The sequence below is a fragment of the Cyphellophora europaea genome (assembly GCF_000365145.1).
Source record: "Cyphellophora europaea CBS 101466 unplaced genomic scaffold supercont1.2, whole genome shotgun sequence".
NCBI lineage: Eukaryota > Fungi > Ascomycota > Eurotiomycetes > Chaetothyriales > Cyphellophoraceae > Cyphellophora > Cyphellophora europaea.
The window spans coordinates 3,117,000-3,130,400 of NW_008481808.1; the positions used below are offsets into that span (position 1 = coordinate 3,117,000).

General features: G+C 54.5%; 5 protein-coding genes across 5 annotated transcripts; 2 read left to right on the forward strand and 3 right to left on the reverse strand.

Annotated features, from left to right (window-relative positions):
- Positions 1 to 160: 160 nt before the first annotated feature.
- Positions 161 to 736, forward strand: HMPREF1541_02682 (uncharacterized protein; the record flags this gene model as incomplete). The annotated part of the gene is made up of 2 exons (XM_008717037.1): positions 161 to 578; positions 636 to 736. The coding sequence occupies 2 exons, from the start codon at positions 161 to 163 to the stop codon at positions 734 to 736; spliced, it is 519 nt and encodes a 172-aa protein (XP_008715259.1).
- Positions 737 to 1,039: 303 nt separating this feature from the next.
- HMPREF1541_02683 (uncharacterized protein) lies at positions 1,040 to 2,731 on the reverse strand (the record flags this gene model as incomplete). Its single annotated transcript, XM_008717038.1, has 1 exon — positions 1,040 to 2,731. One exon carries the CDS (start codon positions 2,729 to 2,731, stop codon positions 1,040 to 1,042), a length of 1,692 nt encoding a protein of 563 aa, XP_008715260.1.
- Positions 2,732 to 6,967: 4,236 nt separating this feature from the next.
- On the forward strand, positions 6,968 to 7,591 carry HMPREF1541_02684 (uncharacterized protein; the record flags this gene model as incomplete). Its single annotated transcript, XM_008717039.1, has 1 exon — positions 6,968 to 7,591. The coding sequence occupies one exon, from the start codon at positions 6,968 to 6,970 to the stop codon at positions 7,589 to 7,591; it is 624 nt and encodes a 207-aa protein (XP_008715261.1).
- Positions 7,592 to 7,846: 255 nt separating this feature from the next.
- Positions 7,847 to 9,237, reverse strand: HMPREF1541_02685 (1,3-beta-glucanosyltransferase gel1; the record flags this gene model as incomplete). Its single annotated transcript, XM_008717040.1, has 2 exons — positions 7,847 to 9,096; positions 9,144 to 9,237. The coding sequence occupies 2 exons, from the start codon at positions 9,235 to 9,237 to the stop codon at positions 7,847 to 7,849; spliced, it is 1,344 nt and encodes a 447-aa protein (XP_008715262.1).
- A 3,039-nt stretch (positions 9,238 to 12,276) lies between these two features.
- On the reverse strand, positions 12,277 to 12,774 carry HMPREF1541_02686 (uncharacterized protein; the record flags this gene model as incomplete). Its single annotated transcript, XM_008717041.1, has 1 exon — positions 12,277 to 12,774. The coding sequence occupies one exon, from the start codon at positions 12,772 to 12,774 to the stop codon at positions 12,277 to 12,279; it is 498 nt and encodes a 165-aa protein (XP_008715263.1).
- Positions 12,775 to 13,401: the final 627 nt, after the last annotated feature.

Sequence of the window (13,401 nt, forward strand, 5' to 3'; positions counted from 1 at the left end):
TTTAGTGCTTTGAAATCTTGCTTGCACTCTCTTGAGGTCCAAGTGAGTGACAAACGAGCGTCGAGTGAATAAGTTTGCCTGCGTCCGGCTATATGAGCACAACCGAAGAGTAAGTCCCCGCTCCCTGTCTGCTGCCATCACCCGTACTGCGCATGCAACCATGTCTACTCCGCAGCCTCAGAACCCCAGGTGGTCGCCGTCAAGTGCTAAGTACCGTCCTCCTCACAGCTTTCGCGCAGGCCGCCGCGGCAACGATTCTTCCGCACGAGGAGGAAGTCAACGCAATGCAACCGCGTCTCGGGATGGCACTCCAGGTTCGCAGCAGAACAGAAGAGGAGGAGGATTCAAGCAGCAAAATCATAATGTGAACCGATCTCAGCAGCAACCACAGCAACATCAAGAGCCGAGTGCCGCGAATGGGCCAGCGGCGCCGACTGATCAGCACGTGCCCTTGAATGGGTTCAACGCTGCGGCAGTCGAGAAGTTCCTCGTTCAAGGCGTCGACGCGAAGACGCAGGTCTACAAGCCGACAGCTGGTGGCGAGGCGGCAAAAGGCGGGAATCCTTGGGGTGCAAAGCGTACATTTTCCCAGTACTTATTCCCATCACCGCTGGACCTAGCGCTAACGTTCGCAGCTGGTAGCATGGCCAACAACAAGGATTTCTGGCTCGAGTTGCGAAAGCAAGTCACCACGTTGCAGCAGCAGCAGGCCACTGGTGGGCCGCAGGGCGGTTAAAGTCGCAGACACACACATATGTCTTCCTGTACAGCATTGCATCATGGCAGGATAAGCAGCATTCGGCAAAGGCATTTCACTGTACCAGTTACCCTGCAGGTTGTCGGGATCAATCACGAGCGTTGCATGGAAGTACTGTTTTGCAAGCAAGCGTTGCTACTGAGCATATCGGAGGAACTGCGTTGGACCTCCCCATCCGCAAGCAATCAAAATGAATTCACTTCTTTGTTGTTTGATTGGGTTCGATCTGCAACGCAGCCATCATTCCTCAAGCATCAAAGTCATTGCAAAAAGTCTTCTTCTCTATATCCAGAATTCCCTCTCCATACCCACCGCCCTCCTCACCCGCTGCCCACCGTGGTCAGCGGTGGCATTGCCCCCAACAATCCCGTCTTCGCTCGCCTCACTTGCCCACGCACTATCGAGTTCCCACACCCCAACACTGACACCCGCACCCTCGTTGATGCCACCCACATCAATCTCCACCTCGTCAAGCAATCCCTTGGGGAAGAACGTCTGCGTCGCGCTCCTCTCCCCACCCATGAGGAAGACCTCCCACACGCTGCGATCCACCACCATCAACATCTGCCAACTATCGCCCAGCACCAAGCCGGCACTCACTTTATCGGTGAAGAAGGGGTTCGAGAACGCCGTGGTGTTGCCTCGATCCATCCAGAACGAGGGGTCGCCGCCGAAGCGCTGGCCGGCCAGCAGGCTCTCGCCCGTCTGGCTGCTGCGGACCGTGATGTTCAGGCTTGCGGTGCCAGCGATGCCCGTGGTGTTGAGGTCGGTGATGTTGGCTTGGATCAGCAGCGCGCCGGTCGCGTTCTCGCCTGCGCGGGCAGTCACGGTGCCGTTGCCGACGTTGGAGCTGGAGTTGAGCACTTTGCCTTGCACGGCTTCGATGTCGTACGGGTAGGACATCAGAACGTAGTCGCCTCTCGCCGCGGGGCTTCGCTTGATCCAATTGCGGCGTGGCAAGCTGGTCGCGCTCTGCCAGCCTTCTGCGGGGCCGGTGGGCACGTCGTTGGTGTATTGCCAGTTGGAGGCCCAGGCGATGCTGATGGCATCCGCTGAGCCGTCGTCGCCGTCTCGATAGAAGAACTGCGTGGCGTAATTGTCCTTGCCGAAATCTGCAAGGCGTGCTACGCCATCCACGGCCTCAAAGTGCGTCCCGTTGAAACTGCCCGGGAAATATTCGCCAACAGATCCGCCTAGAGGCGCCCCGGGATTGATCGATACGTACATCAGCCAGATGGGCTCGGCATTTCCGTCGTCATCGATGTAGGGCATCTCCACCAGATTAGGACATTCGTATTGTAGACCGAGGAAGCCAGCATGGGAAAAATTGGAGGCGTGCGTCCAATTGAGGAGATTAGGGGACGTGTAGATACCAACCGTGAAGTCGTGAGCATAGGCTATCACCACCACCCAGGACTCGGCAGCCGAGTGCCAGAACACCTTGGGATCGCGAAACTGTGTGCTGCCTATGGCGAGGACGGGGTTTCCCGAAAAGTACTCCCACGTGTAGCCGTCGTCGTAGGAGTACGCAATGGCTTGGTTTTGATCATCTGGTCCGTTGGCCGTGTACATGACGACGACGCCATTGGTTTGGTTCGGAAAGAAGCCAGAGGTGTTGTTGACATCGACAACGGCTGATCCGGTGAAAATGCCCGTGACATTGCCATATGGCGCAAGAGCAATAGGCTGGTTAGTCCAGTGATAGAGGTCGTCGGAAGTGGCATGGCCCCAGTGCTGATTCCCAGCTATGGTATCTGTTGGGTTGTACTGGTAGTAAAAGTGATAGGTTCCGTTCGCGTCCTGGAACATGCCATTGGGATCATTCATGAACCCATTCGGCGGGGAGAAGTGAACCTGCGGGCGATACAGCCCACTGTAATTGCCCGGTATAGGGCCACTAGGAACATTTTCGTCACTTTGAGCCGAGACGAAACTGCTTGCAAACAGGAAGAGTGCTGTGGCTAGCGCTAGCATCGTGAAGATGACGACGAGACGCCGTACTCGAGATGGGCGGAGGGCAAGTGGCCAGCTCGGCCTGCGTGCGTGACCATGCTGCTTTGTACTCCGCGTGCCAGAGCTCGCGGCCGACATGGGTGAGCTATAGAGTTTAGGATTCGCATGCAGCTTGTCGTCAGGTATATGTCATTCAACCAAGTGGAACACGACCGAGCTACATTTTTGATAGATTCTGCAAACCCCTTCAGCTGAGGCATAGCCAAGCCGTGAACGCTAGGCACACGGATTTGCGCGAGTGCACATGTCTTGCGACCCGCGAACTTTGGGCATGGTCACAGAAGAATTCGTTCAGGAACCGGGCGTGCTTGTTCGTATCGGACCGATTGATCTACAAGCATCCTGGTCGAGGCTGCTTGCCAAGGTAGGTGGGGATGTGGGGAGAAAAGCCTGACCCGAGTCTCCGATGCCTTCTGATTTGACCTGTTCAAGGGTACCTGCGTCCGTTCGCCTTTATGGGTAGCTTGATCAGCCTTCGACGGCAACGACGATACACCATTGGACTTCCTCACATCGTGTCTAATGATAGCGCTCGGAGTCATACATTCCACAAGGATGCGACCTTCAGTCTTGGTAGAAAGCTCATTCGAGCGAGCCTGAGCCATCTGACCATGAATTCGACTGCGGGGATTTTATCCCCGAGTTGCCGTCAAACCAGCCGGTGGGTATTCAGCATCGAGTCGTTAACTCATACGCGGCATATATCGGTACGCACGGGAAAATGGTGTCAACGTCTGGGCAACATGGACCAGGTTTGTCAGTTCCTGAACTGCCTTTTAGGAAAATTCCTGCTGCACGACACCGACAGACCGGATACAGCTTATTTCACGACGTTGTTCAAAGCGTGGCTTGACCGTGGTCGATTTCATACCGAATATGACAGCCGGACCCCCAAAGAACATCGCCCATGGTGCCCCAAGGCATTCGGAGGGCGTTCTGCATGCTTCGTTCATTAGCACGTGATGTTATATATATACTCTCTAGATATACACTCTTTCTAGGTCCAACAATTCCAGCAGGTCCGGTCAACCACAGACGTTGCTGCAATACAGGAGATGTCAATTGCTTTCCCCAGCTCCTGCTCCGGGCAAACGCTATGCGTGCCTCTTCCGGACACCTGGTTGCATCCAGATGACCTGATCTGCGCCGAAAGCTGCCCAGTGGTCTGGATTGACCCCTGACGGCGGACCACGGGTTCCCCCCAAGCTGGCCTCGAGGGTGAAGCTGGTTCCGGACCGCATGGCGGTCACTTCTCTATCGTGTGTGCTGGAGATTTGGCACAGTACGCTGTGAGGGTGGTCGTTGAATCAAGAGAAATGGTTGCTTGGACCCTGTATGCTTTGACGTGTAGGCATTGATGCCTACTAGCTGCTACTTCGGTAACGCTGGCTGCCACATGCTGTATTGCTGCCGTGTAGGAAGCTTGTGGTATGATGGATTTGCGACGTCGAGTCCTGCTTCCTTCACCGATACAACCCCATTGCTCGAAGGTTTCTCTCTCGAACCTCCCTCAAGTACCCAACTTGCTCGTGGTTGACGAGATTGAAAGGCTTTGGGCTGAAGTGTCGAGGATTGAAGGCTCGATGGACAGAATAGCCTACGATCACGGATGCCGCGGCGCAGACGATGACAATCAGAATAACCACCTCTTTGGGAAGAGGATCGGCGCCTGTCTCCGACATTGTGTGCTAAGGGGATTATTCGAGAGGGATACAAGTGATAGGAGTGATCGACGAGGACGGCCAGATGTATACTGTTGCAGGCGCACTTTCTCTCGTGAATCTGGAGGGAGCGCAACCACTTCTTATTCTTGTGGCTCTCCTATCTTTACCATTCAAATTTCCTGGCATAACACAGCGCTGAGGCAGAGAATACTCCGTGGGTGGACCTTCGAATAGCATTCTGGGACCTGGTTGGCTGGTTCGCGTGGCCTGCCCAAAAGGGAATAGTCCAAACGGCCGTTAGTGAGACAGCACAACACAGCGCCTGGTATTCCGTCCTTGGCTGCCCACTGGCATTCTCCCGGACCTTTTTTTCGCTCCCGCTTCTTGACGTGCCCTTAACCTGGGTGTGTCCCAATTAAGGCAGACTGGCTGATTCGTGGGGCAGCTTCATGCCAACCTCAAACAGCCTTCTGCTCGGACAGACTCCGGTTACTGGTGCTGCAACCTAGGCACGGCACACTCATGTCGAGCCGCCGAGCGAGCCATAGCCTCAAAAAGGGGCGTTCATTCTAGACAAGATCCGGTCGTGCGTACTGCAGATGTCGTCCTGTTGCAGTCTCAATGTCCGATTCATGTCTTTGAGCTAGACGAGACAATGGCCTAGCTTGGCGACAAAACTCGTCAACGCCCGCCGAAGACTTTCACATCTCCTATCCCGCTTGCACAGCAGCCTCGAGTGTGTTCCTGAAACTTGATAGCCTCCGGTCGTACATTGCCATATTCATAACCTTCTAGCTTGGGCTTCTTCCATTGCGACCATACTGTTGTTTCAGAAACGTTCATCGCGACAAGCTAGCTCGTGATCATTCATTGCCTCTATGATGCGTAGGCTCAATCTTTCTCGATGGTTCTAGTCCTCGTGCCGGTGCGGGAGCCTCTAATCGTCTTACAAATGCGGATATCGAGAGAAACGTGGATCGGTATCAGGATGACAAGGCGCCATCTTGCCGGTCGACCTGCGGCGGAAAAGTATAATCGTCCCCACCGGTGGCTTCGTCCCGTCCCCACCACCTACACACCATCGCCAAAGACTCTTTGTCAGCATCTTGTTCAAGCGGCGGGTTGTAACCCGAAATCTGAAAGCGACTGTTGCATCCATGCTTGGTGGGCACACACCACTTCCACTTCTCCGGATTGCCTCGCTGATCCAGGTCTACCCAGACTGCCTGCCTTAAATGGAACGACAGTTCGGCTGGAGTCGAGTGATGGTGACGACGGCAAGGGTGCGCAGCGATGGGGTCACCGCTTGTCGCAATGACACGGCACCATACTTTGGCCCTGTCCTTTGACCGATAGTAATAGTGAAGCAGCCACTTCTGACTGAGACCCGTCACGAAATTTGATGCCTGGATATGGCTAATCAGCCTTTCCCGCAACTCGGCAATCGACTGGTTCGGCGACGATTTGACGCCATGTCCCATCGCGCACGTCAGTGCCTCGCGGCAGACCGCGATAGCATCGAGATTTGGCAGTCTCTCCAGAAGTTCGCGACTCCCAGAGCGAGAATTGAACATGACTACACGGATCGAGCTTAACAACTTCGGCGTGAGTGGTGGTAGAGTCTCCATGCCCTCGATGAAGTGCATTTTGAAGGCCAAGACCTTGGGGATTGTCCACAGAACTGGCAGTGCTTCGGCGCGGACCTGCTTCGAGACCTGCAGGAGATTGAGTGCCTTGTGGCTTGTGCTGTGGTAGGGAACGACACTGTTGACGCCGACACTGCCAGTTCGTCGCATGGCAAGAGCAAAGTCCGCCAGGGCGTATTCATAGATTTCGAGTCGAAGCTCAAGAGGGAGTGTCAGTAACGGAGAAGGATTCTCCATGACGCTATCTCAGTCAATGGCGGGCGATATGGGTAGGAGGAAGGAATAAACATGCACTGTCGACGCGACTAATACTCTGATTCTTACTTGTACCTTCTCCTCAGACAGGTGCCTGCTTGTAGTGGAGCTCGATTGCTGAAGCACAGAACCTTGATTGGGCCTGGGCAGCCAAGACCGCCCCAGACTCACCTTCAGGCCCACGAGTTGCAGTCCGGTGTTGCCTCGCGAAGACCATGTAGACCTCGCTTCATGGCTCGTAGCGTGCTGACCATGACTTGCCTCTATTCTAGGGCAAGTGAAAGTGATTTTTGCCCCACGCAAGGCTGATCACGTGATCGCGCCTTAATTTGGTGTTCATTGACGCGCCCCTCCCGAGCGCGTATCCGCGTCCGTTCTCGAGATTGGCTGATTCGAGAGCAAGGAACCCCCCGATGACTCAGACCCGCTTTGCTGTCAACGTGAAAGGATGTAGTATATCAAAGCGGCGATTCAAGTTTCTGTTAAATCACCTCCAGGTTTCCGACCTGACGACTTGCACGACCCAAGCATCCCGACTTCCCGCTCGCAGCCCGCCCTGCGCCACGCGGACCTTACTGGTCTAGCATTTCTATAGCCGCGGCAAACAGGCTCATCACTTTCCCGACAGCACCATGGCCGCCACCAAGCACCTGCCGCCTTCATCCACGCAACATGCCAAGCGCACCACCTTCAAGTCCCGCAGTAGCAAGGTCGCTGCCCCTACCAAGCGCACTAGTTCCTCCTCTAGCAAACCGAAACCGCAACCAATGTCCTCTACAGCCACCACAAAGACCACCGTCACCTCCAACCCCGAATCCCCCTTCTCCGCCAACCGCACCCACATCCCCACGCCCTATCAAACACGTGTCTACGCCCACCTGCTCTGCATCCCCCCGGGACGCGTGAGCACCTACGCCTCGCTGGCACGCGCACTCGGCACGTCGTCGCCGCGCGCGGTCGGCGGCGCGCTGCGCACCAACCCGTTCGCGCCGGAGATCCCCTGTCACCGCGTCATCGCATCAACGGGCTATGTGGGCGGCTTCATTGGCGAGTGGGAGAAGGCGCCGAGCGGGTTTAATCAGACGCTCAAATTGAGGCTGTTGCGGGAGGAAGGGGTCGAGTTTGACGCCAACGGGAAACTTGTCAGTCAGGATGTGTGGTTCGATGGGCCTTGGGATACATCGCATACGGAAGGGGAAATTCAGACACGAATTGCGGCGCAGGCTGACAAGGCCAAGCAGGCGAAGGTGGAGTAGCTTCACGCGGAGAGTATGCCTCGCATGTGGCAATACGGGAAAGGAGCTTTTATGTTTCTAGCATCTGTGTTTGTGCTTTTTTGTGCTATGATGAGTACGACAAATTCTATGACTCAAAACGTCTGCAAGTTCCCCAGGCTGATGCCCATCAATGCCTCTCTGTTGAGGCTGATTCAGCCTGCTCCGATGCGCCCAATATCAGAATATGAACATTTCCCCCTACCACGATATCCTTCAGCCGGTGTACAGCTCGCTTTACAACAGAGTCGCACCAAAGAGAGTGGACAGGACGACAACGGCACCACAGACCAGAGGAGCGAAGGCCATCTGAGGGGCTTGAATGGTGAAGGCGCCAGAGTCAGAACCGCCAGTGCTGCTGGAGCCGCCGCTTCCTCCAGATCTCGTGGGCTCGCCGCTGCCAGCTGTAGCTGTACCACTCGATTCGCCGCCAGCGTTTTGCGAGCCAGGACCGTTGAGACCCGGGCCGGTGCCAGCGCCGTCGGTCATGAACTTCATAGCACCCTCAGGGATGGCGGGAAGGGTGTCGTCTTTGACGTCCCAGTTGGGAGGGTTGTAGGCAGGGCAGCCCGATGCACCACCAGTCTGGTTGTAGCCACCATCGCCATCGGGGTTGGGAGTGCTCTTGAATGCATCCATGAGAGCAGTGAAGTCATCAAGCTCTTCGACCGAGTCGGACGATATCTCGACTAGGCCGTACTTGTTGGGCTCCATGGAGTACTCATAGACCAGACCGCCAGAATAAACGGGCGTCATATCGGTGCTGTAGAGCGACTTGACCTCACCGAAATCGCGCTTGTTGGTGTTGCAACCATACTCTGAGAGGAAGATGGGCAGACCATAGCCGGTGAAGTTCTTGACCTTCTGATCCCAACCGCTGGTCTGGAAGTCGGAAGGATCACACCAGGAGTAATCGTTGAAAGCGAAGAAGTCAGAACGAGCGTCATCAGTACCGCAGTTCATGTACTCGGCCATCTCGAGGCGGTTCTCCTGGACATCAGCGGCCGAGTAGCCGACTGGGACCTCTCTGTAGCCACGGTTACGGATGTATTGACGGATGTCACGGGTGACGGCCTTGACGTAAGGAGCAACCTTGGAGCTCTCCGGGTCGTTGACGACCTCGTTGCCAGAGAAGAAGGCAAGGGTGTTGTCATACTTGGCAAAGATGTCGATTGTGGCAAAGATACTCTGGAGGTAGTGCTCGTTGTACGATGGGTTAGGGTCACCACGGTTGAGGGAGTACTTGGGAGTGTTGACGTCGAGGACAAGGTAGATGCCAGCATCTGCCAATGCGTTCATGCACTCGTCATGGTCGGCCGTGTTGTCGACAGTGTAGACGCGGATGGTGTTGAGACCAAGCTTTTGAAACTGGGAGATGTCACGCTTGCAGCCATCGGCATCGGCAATGGGATCGGCAACGTCGGAGGAACCACCAGGTTGGTAATCGACGCCACGCATGTAGAAGCGGTCATTGCCAGCGAAGAAGGCTGCACCCGTCAGTGTGTGTTCACGATGGTGCTGATAGGAGGCTCACCATTGCCCTTGACGGACACAGACTGCACGTCACGCTTGATGAAGGACGCTGAGGCACCAGCTGCCAAAGCAGTCACGGCGGCGGCGGTACGCATTATGTGAAATAGTGTCTTGAAATCCAAGTGATGATAGTACACGACACAAGAAACGGTCGTGGCGTTGGCAGAAGAGTCGAAGGTTTCGTTGAGATTTGAATGAGTGTAAGTTCTTCAACAAGAACAAAGAGGCAGGAGGGGTATTAGAAAGAAGTACCGTGAATTTGGCGGGACATCCAAATGACAACGAGAGGAAGGAACAGTGCACACCGAAGAACGAAGGTGGTGAAACTGCAGAATGTTTGAGAGAAAGAGTAGTGAAGACACAGATAGGGAGAAAGGGATGTAGCTGTCTTTTTTGGGACGATGCTCGCGCTCGCCGCAGGCTGGCTGTGGCATCCCGTGGTATCTGGTGGCGCCGTCGATGTGCATTACCGGTGGGGTATTTTGCTCCAATGATAAGCTAGACACAAGCTCCTTGCGAGTGCTTAGGCGTGCTTGAACCCGCGACTAATGGCCGCCCCAAGCCACTGAAGCGCGCCCCGGTCCAAGCTTGTTACGCTTGTGTCGCCTGGGCGGTGGAGTCAGGGATGAACCAGGTCTCGAATTGCAGACAGGGGTTCCGCCCACCATGAGAAATCTGCTGCACAATCTTTCTGCACGTCGTTCAATGCCGGAACATTCAACCAACAGCCTCGTCGGGTTCTAAGACACCCAAGACTTTATCCTGCAGAATCGACAAGACATCCGCAGCAAGTTCACGCACTCCCTATCGCATCGCCACCGATAGAGGTCCGACAGCACGCAAGCAGGTTTCCATCGTCGCATCCAGCGAGTCACAGATCTGTGATGATCTGAGTTTCAGATTCCAGCTTTTCCGCTGGTCTGCTGGAGCAAATCTCGTTAAGGAGAATAATTGATGTGCACTGCCACCATCCTTCTCCAGCCTATCGCCGTTGATCCCAGCCTTGCTCAGGGGCGATGATTGCACATTGAGGCCGGGGCCAATGACAGACTTTTCAATCCTCCGATCCAGAGAGAGACATACTCCCAGGCAAATATGAGCGCGACCAAGTTTGTTGTGTGCAGTGATTCGGGCCACTTCGATTTTTGTGATGCGGTCAACCTGTTGAACAATGTCATAGCGCATCAATGTCACCATGCCTTTGGCAGTGTTCATTGTCTATTCGAATGGTGAGTCCTATCTGCACTTGCCATGTAATCGTTCGTAGAAGCTCCAGCAACGTTGTGATATGCCAGCTGCAGCACCAAACCACCAATGTTGTCGTCGATCGCCTATCGCTGCATCACCTCTGTATGCCAGCACCTCTGGTATTCCTGCCAACCCTCTGCTCGCCTGCTCACTCATCTGACACACTCTCGCGCTTGAAGCCGCGCTCCCCATCTTTCAGTGTGAATGCCCTTCTCCAGAATGGCAGTCATCCTCGCCGACGTCGCCGCTGCAGCTTTGGTAGGTCTCTTCACGTCTCCACGGCCCTGATATTCTTGGCCCTCTCTTCAGCCGCGGCAGGACACGGTGCTTGTCGCTGAGCTCTTCTTTTTCGTTAAGTGCTTCACGCAGCTGCTGGCCGTCGCGCTGGATGTCGGAGTAGCCACCACGGTTCGCAAGGTTAGCTCTCGCGTCTAAGATAGCCTCATCAGCAGCGTCGCGCATGTCCTTTTTGAAATTCTGGGCCTTGGTGATATTGTTGAGGAGAGGGGATTCGATGACTCTGCGGCTGTCGTATGTGTACAGTAGTTATCGTAGAAGACGCACTCGTCGGTGGCTCTGGAACGTTGAATGTAATCCTCGAGATCAGCATTTTCAGCACCGAGATAGGCGGGTCCCCGTGGCTCGTCAGTTGTCCGGCCGGCGTCGGTGCAGTTGACGTGAGAAGAGTTCTCAATCGCGCTCTCACCGTTATTAGCAGCGGTGGCAGCAGAGCCGAGAGGGGTGGCGCTGACTGCAGCGTGGCCTTGGACGACTCAACCTACACACACGGCTCAAGTGAGATCCAGTCGACTATGAGGTGCCGTAAGGCGACATGACAGAGCTTTCCTTACGACCACATCGTGTCAAGCCACCAGCAGCCTCACTCAAGCTGCAGAAAACCTTGACCCGCGCCGAGCTGGGCTCTCGACGCAACCAGGCTCCGAGTTAGGCAGAGAAGACGGCGAGAAGCAAATACGAGAGAATGGACTGAGAGGAAAATGGTCGTCCTTGAAGACAGGTACCAGATAACGTAACCGCTCAACGAGCGGTTACAGCGGTAAAGAAACAGGGGACACATAAGTTCTTGTTGCCTAAGATTGTTATTCTCTATGCGCATACGTGTGCTTGTCTATGAAAAGACTTTTACATGCCATCATTGCCGATATGTGTTAAGCAAAAGTTGCCCCTTCCACCGCTGACCTGCTGAATTGTCGCGCGTCTGTCACCGTTGCCCAGTGATAAGCATGTACTGTATGCCTGCTTGTGCGCGCGAAGAAGACTCGATATGTGTGTGTACTGTTGTGTGGAAGGCAATTGTGTGCTGTCGATCTGATCGATTGATACCTTTGCCGAGGGGGTGTGTTGTCTTCGTTGCCTGGGTTTCTGCTGTCCCGTAATGTTATGTGTATGCTCTGAACTGAAGACTGGAGCGTATTCTGCCGCTGATCAGTTCGTCGTTGAGTTCGTTACCGATGTCGACTTCGCTGCGCATGTACCGCTCACTGCGTTATGTGTTGTCTCGTTTCATCTCTGATCTCAGCTCCAACGATCACCTTACTGGCAGGAGGTCCGAGATCTCAGTAACCACTCAGTGGTTGTAAGGACCTCCATTGTAGGCGCCACCACAGCCTCATTCTAATTCAGTAATATATTGGGCCCCTATCTCCAGGACGATACTTGCCGTGCGACCCTGCATCCACCGCTCTTCTGCACTGCTTCATTTCCTTCGCTCTTGCCAGGTGCGCCTTCTTCATCCTCTCAATCTTCCACTTCTTGACCTGGAGAGGATGACTCTGGCACTCTTTGGTTTCCTAGTCGCCGAGTGAAGAGTATGTGCCGTGAGACACAGAGTGCTTTGTGCGGTGAGCGCGATTGGCCGCATCACGTCACTTCCGCCGGGCCACGTCGTAGTGATTGCGGACATTGCTAACAATTGGCTTCTCACAATAGTTGGGGTAGTAGTAGTCAGCGAAGTAGCAGTCATCGGGGTCTTTGAGAAGGAACGACGAGGTCGACGCGTGCTCGGAGTCGTGATCGTCCTCAAGGTCGTCATTGTCTAGCCCAGGCTCCGCTTTGAAGAATGTCGGCTTGGTCTCGGGCGCTGGGCGTGGTGGCGACGACCACTGATCTCGCTGATGGCAAAGATTATCAGAGGCTGGGTTGGCGGTAGCACGATCGTACGCGCTTCTTGACTGCGGGTCGCTTAAGACGATGTACGCTTCGCAGACAAGCTTGAAGTCATCATCATAGCCTCCCGTGTCGGGATGAGTCTGAAGGGACTTTGCGCAATACGCTTCCCTGATGGCGCGAGGGGAAGCCTTACTTGATACGACTCCGAGGATCTCGTAGTAGTCTTCATCGACGTCGAGGTCTGGGCTGCCCATTGTGATCAAGTTGGAATTGCTCGGAATCTCAGTCTTGATGAGAACAAATCCTGTAGGAGCAGCGAAGAGTGGTCAATGGTACGGAGATACTTATGCGAGGATGCGAGGAGTAGAAGCTATAAGTCGAGCCAGGTGAACAATACTATTAGTTGATACCTGTCACAGGAACAGGAACTGACCGAGCCGAACTATAGATGGTATACTAGTACTGTTAAGGTTGTCTCGTATTACTGCTAGAAGATCGTGCATGCGCCAAATATAGCCTGCTGATTTTGATCTTATCTCAGATGCTCATCTCCCTGTATGGGGGAAGAAAGGGTAAGAAGTAGGTTTGGCGATGCTAGGGCTCTTCTAAAGCAGCTTTAAGGCAGTAAATTTGATGACCACCTCAGTCTTGATCACCAATTCGACGCTGGCGCCGGCATGACGGTAGTGTCGGATAATCAAATCGTCGTTTACACAACTTTTGATGCCACTTCCTAGTCTTGGCTTGCTGTTATCCCAACCCAAACCCGACGTTCTCGTAAGGCAACCGGACGCCTTACCAAAGCCTTTGAGGCAACCGACTAAACCAGGGTCCATCGCCTAGCCTTCTGAAGCATACGCGTGGAGCGCATGGACACACTT